The sequence below is a fragment of the Falco naumanni genome, chromosome 7 (assembly GCF_017639655.2).
Source record: "Falco naumanni isolate bFalNau1 chromosome 7, bFalNau1.pat, whole genome shotgun sequence".
Lineage (NCBI taxonomy): Eukaryota > Metazoa > Chordata > Aves > Falconiformes > Falconidae > Falco > Falco naumanni.
In genome coordinates, this window is record NC_054060.1 from 7,263,960 (window position 1) to 7,289,435 (window position 25,476).

Sequence of the window (25,476 nt, forward strand, 5' to 3'; positions counted from 1 at the left end):
CTTCCAGGACAGGACCACAAGCAAATGTCCAGCTCAGCCTGTACCAATGCACGAATGAGCTTGAATTATTTGCAGTCAATTGACACCAGTTGAATACTTCTGTGTTTCCATGTTTTATGACTTGTGTAGACAAATCCAAAAAGGGAAGTGATTTTGAGTCTGATTCTTAAAAGCTTTTTTGCTTGATTTTCTTAACAGCTGTTTCATCCCAACAGTTGGGAGAAACCCACTTTTTCATAGGGAATCTGTAAGGATCTTTCAGTTGGAGGATGAAGCAATTTCCCATCTACATTTCCTGCTGTTTTTCCACGAGATCAATGAATAGTTCTTCCTGATATTTTAAAAGTTAGGAAAACAAGAAGCAGTAAATGGCAAGTTAAGGACAAGTAAGCCAACCTGGAGTTAGCTTTGTCAGCAAAGTCTGTTTTTCCCCCATGTTTCCAGACGAATGTAGCAGTTGGCTGCATTTTGGCAAATCTCATGTAGTCCCCACACTTGCAGAGCCCTCTCCAGCACACAGAATCCATCATCCATTGGGTCAGAAAAGGATGTAAGCTGGCTGAGCCTCAAAATCATCTGCTCATGAGACAAGCTGGCCCAGGGATGGAGGGAAGGAAATTCCAATACCTGCTGGGAGATGGGGTGCTGGCTCGCTGCTTGGAGGAGCCGGGCTCAGCCGCAGTCCTGCCTGGCCACTCTCCCACCACCCTTCCAGCCTGGCCGAAATCACTCAGCCCCACAAAGATGTGTGGGCAAGTGAGCCGTGAGGAAGTAACGGCTGTTGCTGAAAAAATATAATGTCGATGCTTGGGGAGCCTTCCTTCCTCTTGACATGTGACGTGTCAACTGATGTTGCATCTAACCTAGCAGTGGCAAGAGCTGGAGGGAAATACTGTCTCCTCTTGCCTTCCCTGTCGGCAACACCTGTGCTGCACAAGGGAAGGCAAAGGCGTAGCTGGAAACGGCGCTTGGCTTTAATTTAACTGAAAAGTAGGTTTGTTCATCTCCTTCAGAGCCAAGAGCCCTTCATGCCTCCGAGCGAACCCAGGGCCGTCCCTCGCACGAGACTGTCACGCCAGCCCTTGGGCAGGGGTGCCTGGCTAACGCCCGCAGCCGGCGATGGGCGATCTCTCCCCTCCGCCCCCAGCCCGTGCAGCTTCGCATGCGGAACTCGTTAGACATCGCCCCGTGCTTGATCTTTAAGCGACCCCGCAGCCCCCCGGCAGCGCTCGCCCCTCCGGAACGGGGCCAGGGTCCCGGGAGAAGGGATCTACGTCTGTGTGTGATCGGTATATTGGCAATGCAGTAACTGAAGTTCTGTTGTAACTGTACCTATAGTCAGTATAATGTACGTTGTCACGGTGAGTACAACGAATGTTACCGCCGCACGGGTGCACGCCGCCACCCCGCCCCTGCGCGTGCTCCGGGCACAGGCCTCGCCCGGGCCGGGGGCGCGGGCCCTTTAAGTGGGGCCCGCCCTCCCGCGACGCCTTCCAGCGCTGACCTCTCAACCACCCTCGCTCCACCGCTCTTGGCCGCCGCCCATTGGTCAGACGGCGCTGAGGATCCCGCCTTTCGCCACTTCTAGCCAATGGGAGGAGAGCTGGGGGAGAGTCGGGGTTAGGTTGGTGCGTGTGGCCGATGGCCGGCGAGCGGCGGGTCAGTGCAGGGGGGCTGGGGACGGGGCCCGCCACGGGGGACAGGGCTCGGCCGCTCCTGGGGGCGCGGGGTCTGAGGGGAGAGGGGCAGGGCCCACTCACCGTGGACCGGGTCCCGTGTCCCTGGGACGCTGAGGGGAGCGGGCCCCCCCACCCAAGGCGCTGAGGGGAGCGGGGTCCCCGGGTGCCTGAGGCGCAGAGGGGAGCGGGGTCCCCCCTGAGGCGCTGAGGGGAGCTGGGCGCCGGGTGCCTGAGGCGCTGAGGGGGGCGGCGGGTGCGTGAGGCGCTGGGGGGAGCGGCGCCCTGGCACGGGGTTGATGCGAGCGACGCGCCGACCCCCGGAGGCCGAGTGAGGCTCCGGGCGGGCCGCGGCCTGAGGAGGCCCCCGAGCCCGCAGCCGGGGTGCCCCTCTGCCCTGCCGAAGCGGGGGGGTGGGCGGGCCCGGGCCGCCCTGTGGTTGCTGGCACCCGGTTCGGTGCGGGGCAGGAGCCAGGCCCTCACCCCGCCTGGCTGACCCCAGGGTGCTAGGGTCGGGGTGGCCAGAGCCGGGCTGGAGAAAAGTGGCACTCCCTGGGGAGACGCAGCCAGTGTGTCAGGGGAGCACCTTCTGAGGAGGCCGCCTGGCTTACAGCTTCAAAGGCAGAGGTGTCCCACCGGACTGCCCAGGGAGAAACTAGTCTTAAATTTTAAGCTCTTCTAGCACAGCTGTGAGCCTGCAGTGTGGGGATGATGTGCTCAGTACTAATGAGATGCCATAAAATGGTAGTGGTTTCACCATGAGAATCCTGTATGGGTAAGTTGAGAATACTAGGGTCAATGGAGTGCCCTGACAACGCGGTGGTTTTTTACCTATACCTGACCCTGACAACAGATTGTGGAATTGAGGATTGAAGGGGCTGGGGGGAGGGGGGGGGAAGTAAATTCCGAATGAGTTGCAGCTGTAGGTCTAGCAGTAATTAGAACAAAGTGCTCGGGCAGGTTCTGGTCTCGTTTGTACAAGAGTCGTTCAGGTGGACTAGTTGTTCAGTTGGAAGTTAAGTGTAGGTTCACCTGTCCTTTTTTGTTTTTTAAAAAAAAGCACATTTCCCTGAAATTAAAATGTGGATTCAAAGTGTAGAAAATTAAGTACTTCTGGAAAGGATCATGATATAAAGGACAATTTTGGTCAGTTTTTAATGCATATTGGTAGGAGAGCTGATACGGTCCCATGGATTTTTTTTACCCTAATTCAAGATACTTTGCTCAAGTGACTCTGCTGCTTTTTTATGAAATTACTGAAAGTAGCATTTAAGATATATAGCAAAGTAGTGTTATGTAGTGGTTTGTCCACAGGTAGACAAAAAAAGGTTTGAAAATAATATACCCATTGTTGAAGTTTGTGTACATAACCTTTTAATATTTCTGTCATTGCTGTTAGAATGGCATCTTTTGGATATGTCCCTGAGAAGGTCTGGGTAGAAGGAGAGTTTCGTGTGTGTGCGCACACATGCAACTACTGTGCTTTTGCCCATTCTCCCAAATCTTACATGCTAAGAAATAAACACTGGTATTAAGGAAATTCAAAATTTTTTGGGTTTTGTTTTCTGATTTTTTTCCAGGTGCTGGTATAAAAGATGAGGCTGAATGAGAGCCGGACAAGATCCTTCCAGGCTCCTGTCACCATCCATAATTACCCAGGCAGGCAGGTGTATGTGTTTCCCAATGGCCAGTCTGATTCGGAAGAGTCAGAGGAGGAACTCAATGTTATGGAATTGCGACCAAGAGGCAAGGAGCAGCAGCGATGCAGCACTTCTCAGGACAGAGCTGGAGATGTGGTACTTCTGGAACGAGAGATTACAGAGGATGATAATCTTAACAAGCTAGCCTTGCAGTATGGTTGTAAAGTAAGAGCTGTCTCTGGTTGGGTTTTATTACTTCAGAGGTGTTTTCTGTGTAGCTTAGCTTCCAGAAGGAAGGCACACTGTTTCCTAATAATTTTGGCACGGACAAGTGTTTGCTCTATGTATTTCGTGAATGGTCAATATCTGGGTAAAACTGAGCTGGAGAAAGGTATAAAAAAAAAACAACCCAAAAAGATTTCTTCAGCTGACAGCCTAGGAAGGTGTTGTCAACGTCACACCCTGTGTGACCTGCTTTCCTGCTTAATTTGAGTGACTAAGTGCAGCGTAGCAGTTGTGATTTCTACTTGGTTATTTAAGCGCGGGCAAAAACTGAGAAGCTGAGTACAGAAGTGAGGGTCAGAGCCCTGCTCTCAAGGAGCATGCAGTTTTTGAAGCAAGCTGAACAATACAAAGAAGTGTCACTCTGGTGTGGTCTGGTTTGGTTTTGGTTTGTTTTCATTTATTTCTCAAAAGGTATGAGCTTACATATTGCAAGGAAGGCCCGAGTCTTAACGAGTTGACTTGGAGAAGAAGAGGTGCTGAAGTTCAGGTCCCAGACTCCGGGTGCTGTCCGTGCGTATGGGTTTGCATTGTTGCTGTCGTACCCAGAAGCATGTGCGGTTCAGCCATCTGCAGGCAGGTGCACGGTGAATTTTCTCTGGAGCTGGAACATATTACAAAATATGTTCCCTTTGTTCCAAAGCAGAGTGCTTGATAGAAAAACTGTTGAAAAGTTTAATTACCTGATCTGAATATTAGAAGTACCCCGTCGTTTAGCAGTTAAAGCTGTATTTTTAGAGCCTCCTTTATCTGCAAGCTAGACTGTGATTAAAAAGTTCCGTGATGCAAACAATTGGACAGTGACCTGAATGGGGATAATGATACAGTACTGGCTCAACCGCTGCAATACTATTGCAGTCTGTCTTGCTTAACAACACAACAGCTGTGTGGTGCAGCTGAAGCAAGAGGGCTTAAAGGAATTGCGACAATTCCTCTCCTCCCCTCCCATTCCCTTAGAAACAAAAACAAAACAAAAAAGAAATCCTTCTAGGTTCTGCTGACAAGCCTGATGCGTGTGAAGAAGCAAGTCTGGTAGGTCTTGAATAGGCCTTGATTGGCACCAGCAAAGCCTGAGAACTCGGCTGCAGCGGTTGACTTCATAGTTGTGACTGTATGCTCATCTCTAAGCTGCAGCAATTGTATTGTTCTTGCCACTTATGCAGAATCCCAGCAGTTCAGTGAACTCCAAGGAGGAAGATTCTAAACAACTCCTTTGGTTTATGGCATGAAAAATCCTGCTGTGCCCCCTGTACAGTAACTAGGAGGACTCGGGCCTGTCCCGGCCATGGCTGTTCAGCTGCCTTCTCTGCTGCCTGGCTCCTGGAGCCTTTCAGCCCTCGCAGGTACAGGTGGATTTACTCTGCCTGGCCTGCCCAAGGCAGCTGGCCTTGTCTGGTGGGGAGAGCAAACTAATGGGGAAGGACTAGGTAGTCAGTGTTCTCCTCCCACAGGAAAAAAACTGTCCTTGCTGCCTCCCCCTCTCCCAGAAGGGGTATTTCTGACCTGATCTGGTTAAATTGAAGGGGTACAGAAGTCCTTATTGGAGATTCATGAATTTGTCCGTTTACAGGCTGGCACTGATCAATTTTCATGTATTGTTATTTTGCTTGCACAAGATTTGTAGCCACAAATATATGCAACTGTGTTTAAAAAAAATCCAGGAAGAGCTTCTCCTTGAAATCAGTAAGAACTTGCTGTTGGTTTTGAAATGGTCAGGGTCGACTTGAGGGTGGGAGTATTGAGACAGTGCAACAAACAGCTTTGTGTGCGCTACAGATAAATTGGCAGAGATGCAAAGCACTTCAAAATTATCATTTTTACTCTTGACCATTTATAGTCCTGGCCTGCTTTTGGCATTGTTCTTAGCTGGGACAAGAGGAGCTCACTGCAGCCAAAAAAATTAGTACAGAAAATAAGCCTAAATGGCTTGTGCAGCTTGCATGCTTCCCATCAGCTTTGTTTGTTGTTTCTGCGTGAGTGCTGCTCCACTTTCTGTTTCTAGAGCCTTAGCACAACATTACCATGTTTCATTGGAGACACTGCAGGGGATATTTACTATCCCGATAATTTGTTTCCATTGGAACAAAACCAAAAATCGAAGCACCACCTCAGTTAGGAGGCTTTGGGTGAGATTGTTATTTCATAACTAAATTATTTTGCAGGGTGTAAGTCCTGATGTTACACTGGGACAAGCTGTGAGGAGTCTGAACTGGCAACTGAGGATTCCTTTTGCCTCAGGGGCACCAGATTAGGAACTTGGTTAAAGGTCCCATTTTCAGATTTCTCAAGCTTTGCAGAGTAAGCGTGAGATTCAGGCATTCATCTCTACCTTCCAGCAGAATCTGGCTTTCTGGCTGCCATGTGGCAGACTTGCCACCTTTCAGGGACTGCACGGTAGATGAGCTTGATGTGTGGTTCCCTGTCAGCGTGTATGGGCTGGAAGATCTGATGCCAGAGGCAGCTCCTCTCTCCCCTAGGAAGTCCCTGCAGGGCAGCAGGGATGGCTCTTCCCTTGACACCTCCTGTGCTGCTGGGGGGTGGCACCCCGCCCTGCTCCTGGCAGCAGCGCAGCCTGCAAGTAGTCCTGAACACGTGTTGGCAATGGGGAGGGAGATGTTCAGGCTCCCTTCTGGTGTATTCATGTGTTGTCCTTTAAAAGGAGATCTTTGCCCTGAACTATCAGTGGTTTTAGCGCTGATGGCACTTATACGCTTGCTTAGGAAGTGCTTTCTTGGTTTCTTATTTTTAGTTCCCCTGTTTCATTGGTAGCCTGAGGCTTGTGCGTGTGCAGTGAATGCAGTTTGTACAGTAATTTACTAGATTTCTAAAAGAACAAATTAAAACTTTCTGCAAAAGTGCAGTCCTCGTACTGTCTCCCTTGTGTATGATCTGTCAGAGGTGGTTAACCTGTTCATGTTGCCTTTCTCTTTGGTTTGGGGTCTTGCTGTTCTCTTTGGTTTGTGTCCTCCAGCCTTTCCTTCGAGGTTCTTCCATGTCTCTTTGGCCGCTTTGGAGAGCTCCTTGCACACGCTGACAGTCCATTTTATTTGACAGAGGATTCAGGGCAACTGAGGAGTTCATGTACTTACTTATTAGGTGGTTGTGAGTGGACACTGTATTAAGCTGTCTTCTCTTCATTTAACATTAAACAGAGAAACTCTGCCTTGTCTCTGTCTCTTCTTTAATACCAGCTGTCCTTGTGACTTATGCTGTACATATGGTGTGTTCTTTCTTGCTCTTACTGCTATTGGCATCCCCAAGCTGGGTGGGAATACCGGTCACAGATGGGAGCCCTCCACACGAACCACCAAAGATGATCACAGATGCACGGAGATTATTGCCTGAAGCTACCTTCAGCAGGAGCCTGTACCAACTGTGGAGAAATGAGCTGTGGGGAGCTGCTGTCATGCAGGAGAGGGGTGGTGCTTGGGAACAAGAGCGAGGGATGCTCATGCCTGTGTGGGAGAGATGCTCGCCTGCTCTCTTCCAGGCTGTGATCTTGCTTTGCAGGCTGCAGTGTGCTCTGAAGACAGAGCTCTGTTCATTCCAAAATCACTTTCTGAGCAGGGGGAGGGGTTTGCTTGCTTGTACTGGTGTTGTCCTCTCACCTTAAACACTTAAGTGTTATTCAAGGTATGAAAACTGTTTTAAAAAGGAACATGTTATGAAGACTTTTCTTGCCTTAACTTGGATTAGAAAGTAGGTGAGCGAACGGTAGGGAAAGCAAAAGGGAAGAAAAACAGTGCTAAGCAAAATACAGCGTATGAGAGAGACGGGAGCGCTAGAGCAGGTTATAGACAGGTTTAATAGGGGACTGTCTCTATCCTGCAGGACCTGGAAGGTCCCCGCAACAGCCGGGATGTCTCTGCAAAACACTAAGCCACTTGCAGCCAGGGCTTGCTTCTGTTTTCTGACAGCTGCTTGCAACACTAGTTCTGTAGCTCCTTCCTGCTTCAGTAGTGGGTTGCCCTACACTAATACTCGTGTCCTTTTTGGGTTCTGTAGGTTGCAGATATCAAACGCGTCAACAACTTCATCCGGGAGCAGGACTTGTATGCAGTGAAGTCCATCAAGATCCCCGTGAAGCCCCACGGGCTGTTAACGGAGAACGGCAGAGAGCTAAAGCCGCTCCCAACTGCGCCCTCCCAGACCGGCCTGACGGTTTTGGACTTGCCAGAGCCTGATGACGGTGTGAGCAGCTCTGCTGACGGCAGGCACCTGAGCGACTACTTCAGGGGGATTGACAAGAGCATTCAGGACGCAGTGCAGGCGGAGGTCCAGCTAAACACAGAGTACTGCATGGAAGCGCTGGAGAGGCCGCCGCCCGAGTTGGGGAAGCAGGAGACCAGTAATGGTGCGGACTGTGGAATCCAGTGGTGGAACGCAGTTTTTATTATGCTCCTGATAGGAATTGTCCTGCCAGTATTTTATATAATCTATTTTAAAACACAAGGCCTGGTGGCCCATACCTTCAACACTATGCTAACCTCAGATATTTCAACAGATGGATTGGAAGGGAAATTACCACAAAGCTCAGTTGTAGAAAAAAAATCCTAAAGGGGAGCAGCAGCCAAACAGCCTGTCCTCCCAGCACTGAAGCCCGTACGTCAGTGACTGACTCAAGTGCATTCAGGGGCATAACAATACAGAGTATTTTTATTTTTTTAAGGGGCTGATGTTGTAATCCCAAACTTGACTGAAAGTGAGGTGAGGTGATTTTTACAGAAAAATAAGGATGCCTTGTTGCTTGTAAATATCATCAGGCAGGTGGCTTAACATTCATGAACTCTTGTTGAGGGCAAGTATTTTGTAGCAATTCACTCCTCTTGATTGCTTCAGGTATTTATGCCTTGTCTGAAGCAGATCCTTTGCTGCTGAGATGAAGAGTGCAGTATTAATGTGATGGGAAAGCTGGGGGCTGGTGGTGGTTTGAGAAAACGCTTCATGCCTACAGTAGAAGCGGGGATTCTTCTTTTTCTCCAAACTGTCATTTTTATCTTTTTCAGACTGTGGCAGTTTTGGCATACTTAAGCCTAAAATGGCGATGACTTCTAGTGTGTCACACTAAGTGTGCCACGGCAGGAGGATGCTGGCAGCACCTCGCCTTTTCATCCTTTTGGGCAGGTGTTTAAGCTGTGTTTATTAGGGTGCTTCAAGCCCACCGCTGTGAAGGGTGAGCCCAGACCTCTTCCCCTCGATGCAGTCTTCAGAGACTTCTCTTGAAATCCAGTGTCTCTGCAGGCAGAGCTCAGTGCAGAATCGTGCTTTCGCCAGGGTGCTGCTTGTCCAGGGCCAATACGTCAGTGCGACCACGGGTGGCCAGAGAGCACTGGAGGAGGAGGTGAGAGTAGGGTTCGGCCTGTGGTATGCGCCTCTGAAAGGCTCATTTGCTGGGGGGAGGTCTAGCTGGTGTTAAGGTTTTTTTAAAAGTAATAATAATCCATAATGGTGCATCTCAAACACTCAGTTCCAGTCATGGACTTGAGTTTCCTTGTTTGTTGTCTTCACCTGAGAGTGTTGCCAAATGGCGTTTAATTGCAAGGTCCAGGAAGGAAGCCCCGCGACCTGGGACCGTCACAGTGTGAATCCTTCCGAGGGTGGGGCTGCGAGGCTGCAGAGCGTTAAACGTTTTGGTGAGCTGCTGACGTTTGCGTAGGGAAGTCCAGTGACGCGTCAGTGGCTCGAGGTGTCCTGGGATGTCGGTCAGCCTGAGGCCTGTGTGGTTTGGGCTGAGTCAATCAACGCTACGTGCTAGAAGTGAGCAGAAGCTGAGGCCTGGGGGAGGGAGCTTTGCTGCAGAGGAGAATTTGCCTCTGAAATTTAATTCGGGGACTGCGGGCAGAGGTAATGGCTGTCCTAGAGCCACCTGCTAAGGCGTTTGGGAGCGTGGTGGTGTGAAACTCAGCCAGGGATGGGGTGAGGCCCAGTGGCGACGGCAGCCAGCTGAGAGCGGCATGCCATTGTGGTGAGGGCCCCGGCCCCTTCCTGGGCGCTTGGGGCTCCGCTGCCGCTCAGCCGGCAGCTGCCATCCGCCCCAGGCCGAGGGTAGAGCGCGTGGGCAGGTGGCTGAAGCCATCGCTTGCTCACACTGCAGTGGCCCTTCTGCCCCACACACTGGCGTCCCCGCTGCCTACAGAAAGCACAGGGCCCTGCCCCACGCAGCCAGCCTGCCCCACGCAGCCGGCCTGCCCCACCAGCGGAGCCGCAGCCTGGCCAGAGCCGCCTTTTGCGAGGCCAGGGCAGTGCTGCCTCGGGATTTGGGAGGGGCTGGTTTGGTTTCTGGGGGGTCTTGTTGCTTGTGGCTTTGTGAGCGAAGGTGGCGCAGGGCGAGAGCTGTGGCACAAGCTCCTGTTGTACAGCTGCGCCCACCTCCTGGCCTGAGGACGAGCACCCGCATGGGACAGGGAAAAAGGGACTGAGGTGTCTCCAGGGATGTGAGGCACAGCTGGCCAAGCAGGCAGAGCCAGAGCCAGGCGATGGTGTAATGACACCCTGTGTTTTCTGCACCCATCAAAAATAGTACTCAGGAAAGCCTGGGGGAACCTAATTTTGTAAACGAGGTCTCTAAAGTATCTTGTACTGAACAAAAATTTCTATTTTTCTTCTATGAAGGAAATGTATCTTTGTTTGGGGGTGTGGGGGGGCATTATTACATTTTTAAATAAAGCAAAATTAAATAAAAGCACTAGGAGCACCACCTACCCCCGGCTTGTGCTTTTTTGTTACCACAGGGAGACTCCGCTGTCGCGCAGCTGAGCGCTTCCCCTGGAAAGCCGAGCGCCTTGCCGCACGCCCACCCGACACCAGACGGAGCAGAAGCTGGGAACACCTTTCTCTGCAGGGACTTTTCTCAGGTGAAAGATGTTTTGGTGCCCCACAGTACGCGTGGGGGCAGCGCCGGTTCCGTGTGGCCGGTTTCAAAGTGCAGAGCTGTGGCCTCTGAGGCAGAGTGGCACTGTGGGCCCTCAGCCACCACACCGCGTCCCTGCACTCACCCTGCTGCCTGGCCTGCTGCAGTGTGGCAGCAAAGGCAGTGGAGAGGGGCGGGAAGAGAAGGTCTGGCCTTCGGTTGACCCGCTGGATTTACCCGGGGCGTTCTGCAGATGTCTGTAAGTGTTCTGTAATAAGGTTCTTACAGAGCGTTGTTCGTAACGGGAACGGAGCCAGTGTATGTAGCCCCCAGAATCCGTGTTGATTAGAAGAACCGTAAAGCTGGTACTTCACAAGGGAACTCAACGAGTGTTTCAGGTACCTGGCGAGGGGGCAAAAGATGGGCAAACACAACAGGAACACGGGCCGTGCAAATACGAGAGAGGCTGGAGTACACAGTAAAAGCCAGTATCTTTACTTTAGTGAATGCAGGATACAAATATTTTACAACAACCTCTAGCATTTTCTTAACCATTTGATAAAAAGTTCACTAGAATATTTATTGTATATTGAAGAAAAAACAACACATTCAGGGAAAAAAATTGAGATTAACTTATTTTTTTCTTAAAAGATTCGTCTCAAGGATGGCAACAAAGTCCAGCTTGTGCCGCCAAACGGCTTATCATCATTAAACCGTGAACAGCTTCTTTGTGAACTGTTGACTACAAACATTTACCAAATACATAAATCTCTTTTAAAAAAGCCATTTTAAATATAGCAAAGCAGTGTTCTCTTGCACAGCAAAGTGAAGAAAGTTTCTACTAAGATTTAAATGTTTACATTTGTTAAGTCTTTCTTTCACATTCTAATTTAACTTCTTCCCATGATCAATTGTTAGGAGTTATTTTGTTCCTTATTTACTATGTATTTCTTGTGCGCACAGTAATTCGCAAGTTTCTGATGCATTAGTGTCCTTTAAGTGAAAGGAAAGGCTAAAGCATTTGTCTCTGACGAATCCCTGATAACGTGTATTTTTAAATACTATAGTGAGAGCTCGAAGATGGAGAGGTGATTTGTCACAACAGAGATAAAAATCTTAAATCATTCAGACCTGAATGGGTTCAGACTAGGATTGGATCCACTTGCAACTTCATTCAGTATTGTTAATTTAAAAAAGTATTTTTTTACCTGTTGAAATACCTGTGCTATGTCATTATTTCATTTTTACAAAACATTTTTACAATTCCTAAAAAAGTATGTTCCAAAGTTAGGTGCTTGTTATTAAAAATCAGGATTCCCATTTATTCAACGGCATGAGTCTGGCCCCGATGCCGCAGGGCTGTGGAAAGGCTTGTTCTGCTGAGTCCGTTGGAGGGTCTGGGGCAACGTGAACAGTCCCGTGAGCAGTTCTTAAGAACCCATCATTTATTTGTTGGTTGTTTTTTTTTTAGCTCATTGGTGCAATTTCAATACAAACTCTAACCCTTATGTAGCTTTTTTCTTTAAGAAAACAGTAATAGTACTGTTTAAAAACCTGCATAGAAATAAAGACTATTGAGATACAGTCAGCAAAGCCATCTTATAAGGCACACAAGAAAATAGACAGTAAATGTGAATGCAGAACTCCCACTCAGATGTACAGCAAAGTTCATATATGTGCATAAATAATGAAAAAATCACATAGCTTTTCAGAGCATGAGCAGGTTCTCTGAGGTGGTAAGTGAACTCGGTCACTGCGGGAATAGTTGCCCTTCCCTCTGCGCGGCTGTGACCCAGGAACTGCCCCCAGGAGATGGAGGGCGAGCGCCGGAGGTGAGGGCGAGGCAGGAACGGGACCTGCGTGTCTTGGAAAGTCGCGGTGCCGGCAGGTGAGGGGGCTGGGCTGGCGGTATGGACCGAAGTGTGCTCTTCAGTCGCACAGTGCAGCAAGGGGCTGAGGAGAGGGCCGTCCCCCCTTGGCTTTCCAATTCTCACACTTCTTGGTTACAGTATCAAGTGATAGTTATTTTTAATTTTTTTTTTAATTTAAAGCCCAAGCAAAAATTTAATAAATACCAGGGATAACGTTAAAGGACTTTGGATAATAGAAGAGCAGTGTAGTTTCTTCCCCCAGAACTAGAGCCAGCAGTCAGCTGTAGTCATCTCTGTTAATTTAGTCCCCAGCACAAACGCCCGCCGCCGGTGTGTGGGGCGAGCAGAGGGCAGGGCAAGGGCCTGGAGCTTGATCAGGCCGGAGCGCTCCCTCCGCGCCACCGGCCACCGCGCTGGGCTGGCCTGAGCCGGCTCAGCGTCTGGCTCTGACACTGCTGCTCACACCCGCCTTTCGCCCCACCACCGGGCTGGCGTGGGCCAGGCCTAGGAGCGACCAGGGGAGCTGGTGCTGCCCCACTGCCTTCCTCCTCCTCCTCCTCGCTGGGACACAGCCAGACTGCACAAGGGACATCACCCACCCAACCGCGTCCACAACCAAACCGTCCCCCAGCCTGCTCGGGCAGCACAAGGGGCTCCGCGTTCCTCGCTGCCTGTGATGGAAGCGGCAAACGCGTGGCCGAGGCTCAGGCTTTTATCCCAAACCACTTACCAACTTAAAAAACCTCCCGTGCTCATCTGATATGTGTTGGTTCCCTATCATGAGAAATTAGGTCAAGTTTTTCCACTTTTTTTTTTTTTCCTCCTCAGAAGAGGCAGCTTTAAAATGATGCCTTTAAAATGTGTTGTAACAGATTTTTTATATTTATGCAGGATGAACTTAACACCGGATTTTTTTTTTTTTGCCACTTTGCTATTTATATACATATATATAAAATGTATAATGAAGCTTAACCATACAGCACAGAGATTACAATTTAACGGCACACATTCACCACCAGTGAGGGGGACGACCCCTTTATACACCCTCTGAAAAATCTGGATAATAATATTAATAATAATTAAAATCCAAAGAAAGTACAGTATATTTAACAAAATAGTAAATATTAAACAGTGAATACTCTACTTAATAAGGACCTCGCCTTTTTTCAAGTTGGCGTCAATCCACAAAAATATACTTTTTAATCTGGTGAACGTACAATACATAGGTACTTACACCAAAGGTGATAATATATTTAGGATGCTATATACACAAAGAGTTTGGCTCAAATTTAAATTTACATATAAGTGTTCATGGCTTATTTTTCCCCCAAGGTTCCGCCTGCAAGTTTTTCCTTTTCATCTTTGAAAGCAAAAACTAGAAAGTCAAAATAAGATAAAACTATACTCTACAAAAAAGCTACAACATACAGCTTTGGCTTATATAAATAATTCATAGCAGAATGTGTTCAAAAGTACTGTATATAACTTTATATATAGTCTTCAATTCATTAGGGTATTGTTTTCTTTAATATAAAATATACATGAGCTAAAATCCGTTTCTATATTTTTCAAAGGTATGAACGTAAAAACAAATTTGTCAAACATATTCCAATTATAACTTAATATATTAATTTTATTTTGTTAACGTTCTATTTTCTAGGCTAATATTTTCTGAATATTTCATGCGAGTTCTCTATGTCTCTCTTTCACTCATTAAAAAAATCACTTCTTTGACCCAATACACTATTTTTTTTTTTGCACGTGCAAAACAGGGTTTTTGTTTTTGTGGTTTTTTATTTTATTTATTTCTTATAGCATCAGCCCTTCTCCATGCACCCTCTGCAATAGAGACCCATGCCAGGTTGGGTAATATAAAGGTCATTTTATGTACAGTATTGCTTTCTTCTTCCTGCTTTTCTACTGCTCTGCTGCTACAAAGCATTATTTCTTAACTACAAGTAACCATACAGCTTGAATAAAACACACAGGGACATTACTACAGGCGAGCCCTCTTGGTTTCTGCAATCTAGTGTGGTAGGATTATAATGCGGGTACAACGTTTCTTTGCAAAACAGGTTATATTATTAAAACAACAAGTCCAGGTAAGTGCCAGACTAGATCAATACCTATAGGATTGTTCTGTTACGTTTTACCATGGGACATCTGCAGCTATACAAGAAGTTTGTCATAAGTGCCTGATGATTTTGTGTATGCTACACACACTAGCACATATATATGCATGTGAAGATATATATATGCACGTATGTATATACATATAAATATACTTATGTCCTTATTTATAAATTTAGATATGTCAGGACAGTTCATTTTGAGAACACAAAACTGGAGAGGCAACACTGCGAGTTTATGTCACCCACGTGTCCATCCTCATTCGTTTTACCGACGGACTCTCTCTATCTTCTGCATTCGGCGGCCTTCCCAGCACGACAGGTGAATGGAAATCACTCCGCGGGTCCTCCCGGTCGCTGCCATCATAGGAGCTGCTGGAGCTGCTGAGGCTGTCAACAGGAGAGCGACCCATCTCCTGCCGCGACTGCTGCTGCTGCTGCTGCGGTGGCTGTGGCTGCGGCTGTGGCTGCTGCTGCGGGAACCCAGAGGGAGTTACACGGTCCCGGGGAGGTGAAATTGGTTCAGATTTTATGTTGATGTTTTGGTTGGTATTAATGGATAAATTTGAACCCTGAGATAGCTGGCTGCCAGTACTGGGAAAAAGAAAACCAAAAGGCAGAAATAAGAAAACACCCAAAAGGAAAAGCAAGTGACAATTCACATTTTTGTGGTCTCGTGGTTTGACACCCTCAAAATGAGTATGTAAATAAATGCAGCTTACTGAGGTGAAGAAACAAAGTTGAAAAAAGCATTAATTAAAAGGCCTGAACTGCATTTAGACGTTAAGAACAAACAGAAACATTTCCCATTCCCAAACATTTCAGGTGCCTCCTCTGTAAGCAGCTGGGCAGGCAGGGACACCGCTTGCGCACTGAACCGACAGAAGGGACGCACAACGCTAAACACAAACGCTTCCGCAACCGAGGAGCCAACCTGAAAGGCAACGCGCTGTCTCCAGCACACAGAAATTAAAATGGTCCCGTGCTAAATGTTCCCTGGTGCCGACCGCACAGCCTGAAGCGGCAGAAGCTCCCGCGCGGTGCAGCACTGCAGCGCTGCCGGCTGTACTTACACGAGAGAGCTGAGGGCTGCTGGGCCGAGATGGTGCTGTTGCCAGGCGGAGACCTGCCCCAAGGACAGCATGCCGGGGGAGTTAAATCCCTGCAAGGCAGACAGGTCTGCACTAGTCAAGGAGTAATCTAAGAGGGAAAAACAAGTAAGCGAGAAAGCAGTTTATAGATTTGTATGTATGTATAAACACATGAAGATGTATGTGATACATGTGCACACACACGCAAATGTAAAGGCCTTCTGCCCAAAACCAGGAAGGGCAAGTGACCCAAAGGAGTCCAGATGTGTAAACTATGAAGCCTGGGTGCAGTCCTCCTAACTTCACAAGGAGCGTAACAGGACTTAAGCCCCCAAATGATTAACTTTCTTTCTTGTTTGGCACTTTCTGCTCTCAATTCCTACACGGTGCCATCTCGTATAGCTTCCTCTAAACCCATTTATGCATTGTGCAAACCCACTGATGCATTTGTGTGTGTGTGTATATATAATTTTTATATATATATATAAAAATGATACATGCATCTTACAGTAAGACAAGTATTTGCAAAGATTTTTGTCTGTATGGAAATTCCACAATGAAAGAAAAAGGGAAGAATGCACGCAAGTCACTGGAAGGGACTGGTGTTTCTCGCACAGAGTTTATGCCGCTGTCCTGGCTCTGGTTCAGTCCCCGCTTGGGAGCAGCGGTCGGTGGGACAAGGCGCAGGTACCACCTTGCTGGCTCACGGTACAAGGCAGCTCACAGCCCCACGGCCTCTGTGGGGAGCCAGCCTGTGGGGCAGGGGCTGCCTACGGCACCGTGCGAGCCAAGTCACTGCAGCTGGCAGCCTCAGCGACCCCTCTGTCCACTCGTTTGTGCAGTCCTACTGTCACGCTCCGCATTTTCCCTCTCCCCACAACAGTTTCACTCCTTATTTTGTATCTGATTAAAAAATGTCATCTCTGTATCAAATAAACAAAAGAAACCTCTTTGTTTAAGGCAAAAAGTATAATTATTTAGAAATACAACTTACATGGATAATGGAAGACACAATATATTCCCAATCAACAGTCAGTGACTGGCTGTTATTTGGCTCTGCTATAAAGCTTAGGCAGTTCTCACTTCATTCACAGAGGTGAAGTTATTTTCACTTTATCATTATCACTCATGCTTCTCTTTCACGTTTTAAAACAAAGCCACAGACACTTCTCTGCTTTTGATTATTCTGTAGTACAGCTTGCTTAAAATAATTTCTAGTCCCTTGAGAATGCAACATAATGCTAGCAGCCAAACTCATCCCATACTGCCAGCAGGTGAACCAAAAACTGCTTAAGAGGGTTTGTGTTTGGTTGGGTTTTGATCTTCTCCCTTTGGGGAGGGGTGTGTGTGGTGGGGGTGTGTGTGTTCAGCGGGGTTTTTTTAGCATTGTCCTAAAATGACACCACCGTTATGATTTATCACTCTTGAGATCAAACTTTCTTGAACAATTTCCCCATTCCCATCCACCAGCTTGTTTGCTGTGGATCACTCCCAGGCTTCCCTTTCAACAGCCTGCAAAGTCAGGAGAGCCGGTGCCAGCAGCAGCCAGCCCCCCCGCACCGCTGCCAGAGCCTTCCCGAAGGGCTGGGGACCCCCAGCTCACCCAGCAGGTGAAGCTACTTAAGCTGCCCTTGGCGTTCTCTTTCATTCCTTCTCCGCTGACACTGACTGGAACTCTAAAATACCCTCACAAGTATTCCTGAACAGATTCCGAAAGATTTCTCCTAAGCTGATGGATCCAAAGCCCTTTTTACAAGACTAAAACAACCCCAAAAACATACAGCCCTCCCCTGACCCGGCCACCCTCAGCCTTCAAAGCAGCCAGACGCAGGGCAGCCTGCAAGTGCGGTACATGTAAACGCACGCGATGGACGTGCTGCTGTGCCAAGGGGATCCCTGGAAGAGCTGACCTGAAGAAAACGCTTACAGGAGTGCAGTTTCCATGTATTTTTTTCTTTGCAATTACAGCTTTTATGATAACGGACAATTAACTTCTTTAGACAGAACATGTCTGATGCCAGGGGGTTGAGGAGATACTTTTCCAAAGAACGCACGTGCCACCACACCATTAGCTGCATTATCGTCCCCCTAAATAATCCCATACCGCTGGCAGTAAAAGCAGGACACCGATTTCTGTACGTGAGTGACCGGATGCGAGATGGAAAAGCCGTACGGACGGAAGAGCAGCTTCCACACGATGGAAGCCGTTACTGCCGGGACCCTGGCAAGGGGGTACCTTTGAAGTTTGCGCCTTTGCAAAATAACTGACCTAAAGCCAGCAATAAAATTTATGGCTACATACGCTCTGCTGAAATGCAAGTTAATATTTAACTGATCTCTTGTGGGGTTTTTTTCAGTATTTTATAAAAATGCCTAGCCTGTTTTAGAACAAGTAACTGTTTGTTCTGGCCCTTCCTCCAGTAATCTGCAGAAAGAATACTTCTCCAGCAAAACAACCTAGATAATAACATATTTCTGCAAAACCGGTAGCCAACATTTTAATTAAGGATCTAAGAGCTGAATCTATCCCCTCTAGCCCTGAAAAACAACCCTATCAATCCAGAAAAGCAATTTAGGTATCTAAATTTTATCTTAGTCCTTGAACTGCACAACTGAAATTGCTACGTAAGTGGTGACTACCCTGAGAATACCCAGATGACAATTGGCTTCAACGTCAAATTTCTTTTTGCAAATCCCCTGAAAGGCTCAATCTAATAGAAACAATTTTAAAGTGTCTGAAAAACATTAAAGGCTAAAAGCTTTTCACAAGTTACTGCATTATCACAAGGAAATAGGCTGGTTTTAAAAATAATATCGCAATGATAACAGCACTTGTCCATTGCATAGGACACCAGTTTCAACTGTCTTTGCTGCTTCCTGAGATTTGAGTTGCAGCCACTCATCTTTTTGATGTTTTAAGCTTGTTTTAGCCGTCAGCTTGGAGGTTATTTTCTGGATTGAGGGACACAGGCAACACTGCTTCCTGAAACGTCAGACTGCGTGAAAGGCTGAAGGGATTTGTTAGGTGACAGGTAAAACGCAACGTTGAGTCCTCTCAGCAGGGCCCAGAACTATCTGTAACAGCCATTACATGCAATATATAAACCATCTTTGTGGCAGGTATCAAACCAAGATCCCTGTGCCCAGAAAATTCATATTTAAACTTCTAATCCAAGTCACCAAGCTCAATTCTTCACTCCACTCGTGTTCCTGTTACTGCAACCCCATCTTCTCCCTCATTCATTTCTTTAGACTTTAACCCCCCTCAGGGCAGCGATTATTTGCATAAGTGTTCAGCAATTTAGTTGGGCGCTACCACAGTATAAATATTTACTGTTGCTGATGACTAAATTGTCCCTCCCGAAATGCGAACCCCACGCCTGCCGTGCTGCCCGGGGCAGCGCCTCCCAGGCAAGCCAATGCAGAACGCGGCTGAGGGGCAGTAAAGGGCAGCTGAGCAGCACGTTAATACAAAAAGATACAAATACAAAAAGAGGTGAGTTTTCTGGCTAGAAGACGGCTACAAGTCTAAATTAAAAACTGTAGTGAAGACTTTCAAAGCTAAAAAAAGTGAAGAAATGTATAAAAGCCCATCTTTTTTTGGGGGGGAAATTATGACAGATGGATGGCTGCTCTATCTGTTCCATCTGCCAACATTACAGACACCTGATGGTGTCCTGCCCTGCAGAAAATGAAGATTACAAAACCTCTGTATCACTCCGTTTTGGCCATTTTCTACAAACCTTGAAGGTTTTTTATTTGTCCTGACCTTTGCACAACAGCAAGAACATTAGGTCACTGACAAGAGACCAGCGCAGCGTTTTTGACCCTTTCTTTAACACGTTATCAGAGATGCCACCAGCATCGCTGCCGGGCTCAGCTTCAGGCAGTAGCAGCAGATGCAGCTTGAGGCCGGCTGAAACGCGCGCTGACACTGCTCCTGATCCCATCTTAGAGAAGCCACCCCTGCAGCATGCCTGTGTGTCCACCCCCGCCACCAAAACCTTGCCACCTTACCCCAACACAATGGCTCCTTAAGGAAAAGCATTTTATGCCCCCCCCCCCCAGTATGCCCTCCACTGCCTTGCAGGGTCTTGAGCATCTTGTGCCTGCCAGCGACCCGCGGGAGACTGTACAGGCTGAGGGAAGAGACGCTCCTGGGGAACCTCCTCTACTGGAAGGAGGCACAGGTCTTCCTAAGCGCCACAGAAAGGAGAGCACACTGCCCCAGGCCCCCCTGCCTGGCCAGGGCTGACCAGCTACACACGGAAGCTCAGTAGTGTAGCTCCGTTCCCCAGAGCGATCATTGCAGAAGAGAGCAACAAGATACACGGGTTTTTTAAAGGATCTGAAAGCCTAAGAATAAGACTTGAACATTGCCAGCAGTGGTCCCCAATTCAGAAATTCCTGTTTTAACAAATTACAGCACTTATGTTTCAACGTTTTAACTGGACTTCATCTAAAAAGAACAGCAAACTGGGGAATTACTACCATTGTTTCCCTTTTCGGTTTTAACTAATCGCTATTTCATCTGACTTACAAAATTTATTGACACTTATCTGCCATGTAGTTTCTCTGCAGGTGCATTTGAAAATTAAACTATGCATCACAGATCAATGGTAATCAAGCTGACGCCATCAAGGCGGCAGCCTTTCGATGAAATGATTACAAAAATTCCCTCACTGATTACATACGGGGTCTGCAACAAATGAAGAACCTTGAGATTGAAGTCAAAATTATCCCTATTGTTAGGGAGATAAAAGTAGGAGGCACCACATCATGAACTACTTTCCAAACCAGCAACTCAATTATCGCTTATAATACCAAATTCCTCGCATCATACCCATCTTGGACAAGATAACAGTCGTAAGGTCCTTCAGGTAACAGGCTCACAATGGCGGAATGCTGGCAGCGCCTTCCTTGGAGTCCCCACCTCACTCTCGAGGAAGCTACTGACGGGAAGCCCTACCTGCGCTTTCCCGTACATCGGAAGTGCCAGCAGGATCCAATTCCCTCCTGCCGCTGGAGCTGAGCAGGGCGGATCCAAAGGGACAGCGTGCTCTGGAGTACCAACTATGGCTTACATGTGAGGCGTGCCAGTTCTCAGACGGAGAGCTTGAACACTACTGCTGTAAGCGATGCCTTTCTCTGTGCCCCTGCATTCTGCTGTGTGCAACCTGACTGACTGAAAGCTTCTCCCTGATGTAAGTCTCAACATTTACACATTTTACAAGTCAAAGGCTCATTTTTGATGAATAAGAGCCTTCATTTGAACTGAATAGGAAAATAAAGTGAAGTGTCACAGAAATGCTAATTTTCTGGGCTTACGAATCACAAAAGCCTTGTACACCTGACAAATCAAGCCACTTATTAAAAACAACGCTTACCAGTGTTGTAGGCAGTAGGCATGGCCGAATACACCAGTCCCTGCGGAGGCAAGCTTGGAGTTGTCACAGACACCACAGGGGTAGCAAGAGGCTGTGTAGACTGAGAACTACTTATCCTTTGGGTATTCTAAAATGATTAAAAATAACATGTCTTGTTATATCAGTTAAAATAATGAAAAAAAAAAATAATCAAGCGCTAATATTAAAATAGCATTCAATTAACATGTGTTTCTTTGCTTTAGTTACGAATACATTCTTTTTGTCAGGATAGATTTTCTAAACAAGCCAAAACATTTAAAGACAACCAAAATGATCCTGGCAAACTGAAATGAAAAATTAATTAAGACTCACTGATCCACTTCCTGTGCATGCAGATTTCAACGGGGTTAGAGTCATAGGACATAAAAATAAATGCAGTTTCTTAGGGATATACACTACAATTCTCAGAAGTTCTTAAGTGATTTAAGAGTTTTTAGCCTTAATTTTTAAAGGGGTTTTAGTGCAGATGGTGAGGTGCAGTTCCACCAGAAAAGAGTCTCCCACTTCCCTGTTGTTCATCCAATTTTCAAAATTTTAGCTGCCAGTTTTGACACTGTGCTGACTACACCTGTCCTGAAAGGAACACAGAGATCTTCTAAATTTGTGTTGATAAGACTTCAGTGATAAAATAATCTTGCTGTTCCCATGGTTCCTGAGAAACCGAGAGAGTACTTGTTATAATGCAGATACGTTTCAAAGCAAATGACATTTGAGCTCACACAGAGCAACTGTGCTTTTTTACAAGAAAAATTGCTAAACTAGATTGTCTCAGATTATCTGACTGTAGGCACAATGTGGCTTTTTAAGCAACAGTCTTTCTTTCCCATACACCAGGATGAACATCTGTAGCAAACCTATCACTCACATTAAGCACTTTACCCAAATTTGATGTTTGGAAAACCTTGTATTAAATGCCATGGTGAGTACCACCAGACAGCAAAGCTGCTCTGTCACAGAATGTACTGCTCTTCATGGAGGCAACTGAAATCTTTCTTCAAAATATGTAGTTCAACGCCGTTTAGCCATGCCAGATACTGTCAAGAACAGGAAACGCCACATTTTTCATTTTTAAACAACAGATACTTAGTTTTACCTATAGAAGTCTCAAAAATTCCAGAGGTGTAGAACACTCTACACCCTGCATTTCTACATTCCTACAGAACCATTCTGATTAAGGGAGCTGGATTTCAAACTGCTGAAAATAGGTTTTTAAAGCAAGCCTCTCTCTCTCTCTGAAAAAAAAATAAATATATTTGCTACAAAAGTAGCAGGTTTTCATCTCTTTGGTAGAGTTCCATTTCCTAGCTTTAAAAGACTGACGCTACTACCACTTTTTCTGTATTTTGGACAGGTATATAAGTATTTCAGTATCTGCAGCACTTAATTCTTTTTCTCCACTCTGATCTTGAGAGAGCGAGCACTATTAAAAATGCATGATTCCCTTTATAATAATGGGACGAGCAGGTACAGAAACAGGCCTGTAATCAATCTTAAGCTTAAACCTGTGAAGATGAATTGAAGGTTATCAATCTTTGGCTTCTATCTTTCCAATTTAAAGAAAGAAGTATACCACAGCTACCATAATAAAATTAACGACAACCTTCCACAGGCTACCAGCTTCTGATCCCTCTTTTGTCTGGCTGCTGTCGAAAGCCCACCTTTGAGCTTTGCAGGAATTTGGAGGCTCTTTGGCATTTGTTCAGCAGATCAAGTCACAGAGAAAGTCCCACCGATTTTCTGTGTAATTTATCCCTTTAAATCACTTACGTACCTCTGAAAATCTCTGCTAGACCAAGTTTATCTGGCATAAAGATATGTTATTAGAGCAGATTTTTGTGTCTGTCAGGAATTGACCTTTTTCCAAAGCTTTCTTGGATGGCAGCCTTTAAAGTTGGGATTACGGTATAATGGAAAAGTTAAGAGGAGTATACTGGGAAACAATCCAGACCAAAGGATTTCCCCATGGGATTTTTATCCCTTTTTTTTTTTTTTTTAAGTAACTAATAAAGGTGGTTTTCTGAGGTCATTTATTTCCGAATATAATTCCCAAACACTCGGCCACACAGTCAGTAAGAAATATTTAGACGTGTCCAATATTCATTGTACGTGGAGATTCAGCCAAAGATTCATGACAAATTTCAGAACTTTTTTTTTAAAAAAACTGGTGCTAATGATAGCAGTAACAGGAATTATTCAGCATCTGTATTTCACGCTATGCTACTGTTCGTATCTTTTTTCCCTATTCAGTCCTCAGCTCCAACCGTGCGGAATCAGCGTTCGCAGCCCTCGCCTGGAGCTGCCTGCTGCCGCTGGAATCACCACAGCGAGCGACGGACCACTGCAGGTGTACCTGCTTCGCCGCGTTCGAGGAAGCCACCGCTGCGTCTGTGTGCGCTCCCTGCCCTGCCAGGCCGGGCCCCACCGCCACTAGATGTCCCACCTCCACACGGGACCCATCACCGCGGCGGCCGGCACTGCCATCTCTAGCAGGTACGGCCACCTTCATTCAAGGGCTTTAGCATTAATCCCGGTTGCAATGATATTTAAGTGTTTTTACGCTGAATTAGTGCTTTATTTCTTGCACTGGAAACCAGACACTTCTCTATTAAGGTGAGAAGAGCATGCATGACAGCTGTTCAGCTGCTCAACTAGCAAGTCATTCCAATAAACCTTCAAAACTTCACTACTGACTTCCAGAAATCACTTCCCCTTACTTCCGTAAATCTATTGCTCACGTTTAAAGTAAAAAACAACCCACAGCATGCATTCAACAACAGATTTATCTACATCACTATATTTTCCATGCTTTCATGCAATTAGAGCCTCATATTAGCAACAGGTCCATGTTCAAAACTGAATCAAGGTATGTAAATAAGCAGACTTCTTTGTGTATGTTTACGGTTGTGCTCGGATGCTGCATCTTCTGCATGGTTTGTGCTACAGCAGCTAAGCAATTTGCAAATTGCTCTAAAAATAAGTTACAAATTATTTTAGCCTTACGTTAATTTTCCAGACAGAATGCCAAACGTTAAAACCTTTTGGAAAAAATAGAGAAGACACGAATCCCAAGAGCTTCCTTTCAAAAGCAGAGTATCTTTCCACTGGAAAAAGGTAGAAATATTCATTTGCAATTCTCTATTCCTTTTGGTAAACAGGGAACACCCCTGTGGTTTGATAATCTCACACAGGATGAAATAATTCTAGACTCCAAAAAGGTGACCTCACCAGCAATGATGTAATCTCTTTGAAAATAAGAGAAGTAATACAGGGCTTGTATTACAATCTGAAGAACTTCATGAGTGAAGCCACTTTCTAAAAATATTCCAATAATTTAGAACATAAGTGGTTATTTCTATTTTACATAAAAGCAGTAAATATCCTATACACATGGACAGTTACTCTGTAAGGCTCTTTTCCAATGTTCCCTCCAAGAAAAACAGAAATATTTTCAGGAAAAAAAAAACAGAAGTTTACAAATGGAAAGGACTAGACTTTGGATGTGTTTTAAACTTGAATTGGTTGGGTTTTGAGTTTGATAAAACAAATGTATTTTTGTCTGCTACCAAGGGAACACTGGAATTATTTAAAATATGTAATGAAACTACAGTTAAAAAGCTGTAGTAAAAGACATTTTCAGCATCTTGCACTCTCTCATCAAACAGTAGCCCAAACTCACCAACTCCAATTCATCCTCCTCCGACTGTACTCAGCAAACAAGAGGGATAACACAGTTACTAAAAATAGCATTGCTTTCAAAAATGAAAGAGAAAGTCACGTTTGTGATCAGGATTTCTATTTATTTTAATTAATAATGTGAATTTGCCACCTGATTCTGTAAATAATACTACTAGGAAGTAAAATACTTTATGTAATTCAGGTCAATTAAAAAATACCATACTGAAAGCACACACACTTTGGCAAAATTAGTGCAGGAAGAGCTCTGAAAAAACAAGGACACTGCTACACACTGATGACACACGTAGATATGGAGCACAGCAGTTTCTGGCTGGACCAATCCAGTAAACATCCAGCTCTGTAAAAAACGTATTTTTTTTTCACATACAAAAATATATCATGAAAATGATACTTTTTCACATACAACCATCCTACCATACCAGCATTTCTATGCCAAAAATCTCTTTCCAATTTTCTCAAAAAGATAGACAAAACCTAAACTGAGTATTTAATTGGGTTTTTAACACCACAATAGTAAATAGCTACTGTACACTACTAACATTAGAACCGCTGCGTTGAGATCCTCTTGTATCTATTTCCAATTAATTTAAAAGTTTAACTTTCACTTTAACCATAAACCAGTGTATTTCCTACTACACTTCACTAGTCTTAGAAAAACCTGAAACTTCAAGAATCATCCCTCTAAGGATAATTACAGCTTTTGTTGCTCGGACTAATTTCGTATTATTCACCATGAATACCAGTAACGAATGTAAGCACTTGTGGCATCTTAAAAAGTAGTAAGAATTATACAGAGAGTACTTGTTATTGTTTAT

At 45.9% G+C, this 25,476-nt stretch overlaps 2 protein-coding genes across 7 annotated transcripts in view; one reads left to right on the forward strand and one right to left on the reverse strand.

The window, feature by feature from the left end:
* The first annotated feature begins 1,693 nt into the window (after window positions 1-1,693).
* On the forward strand, window positions 1,694-10,421 carry LYSMD4 (LysM domain containing 4). 2 transcript variants are annotated; one of them, XR_005829035.1, is made up of 4 exons: window positions 1,694-2,451; window positions 3,257-3,541; window positions 7,604-8,939; window positions 10,330-10,421. XR_005829035.1 is itself a non-coding variant. In XM_040601910.1 (3 exons), the coding sequence occupies exons 2-3, from the start codon at window positions 3,272-3,274 to the stop codon at window positions 8,153-8,155; spliced, it is 822 nt and encodes a 273-aa protein (XP_040457844.1). In that variant the 5' UTR covers window positions 1,694-2,451; window positions 3,257-3,271; the 3' UTR covers window positions 8,156-10,296. The 2 variants fall into 2 exon arrangements, 1 of the variants encoding a protein (XP_040457844.1); XM_040601910.1 differs by lacking the exon at window positions 10,330-10,421 and having other exon boundaries at window positions 7,604-10,296.
* A 499-nt stretch (window positions 10,422-10,920) lies between these two features.
* The window catches only part of MEF2A (myocyte enhancer factor 2A), a 92,855-nt gene continuing 78,299 nt past the window's right edge, over window positions 10,921-25,476 (reverse strand). For 3 of the 5 annotated variants that reach the window (XM_040601908.1, XM_040601904.1, XM_040601905.1), the window contains 4 exons: window positions 24,642-24,665; window positions 20,927-21,053; window positions 15,522-15,648; window positions 10,921-15,042 (listed from right to left, as the gene is read on the reverse strand). In XM_040601908.1, the coding sequence (XP_040457842.1) occupies window positions 14,685-15,042; window positions 15,522-15,648; window positions 20,927-21,053; window positions 24,642-24,665 (636 nt within the window). In that variant the 3' untranslated portion in view covers window positions 10,921-14,684. The remainder of the gene's footprint in view (window positions 15,043-15,521; window positions 15,649-20,926; window positions 21,054-24,641; window positions 24,666-25,476) is intronic. The other 2 variants (XM_040601906.1, XM_040601907.1) reach the window with 1 other exon arrangement.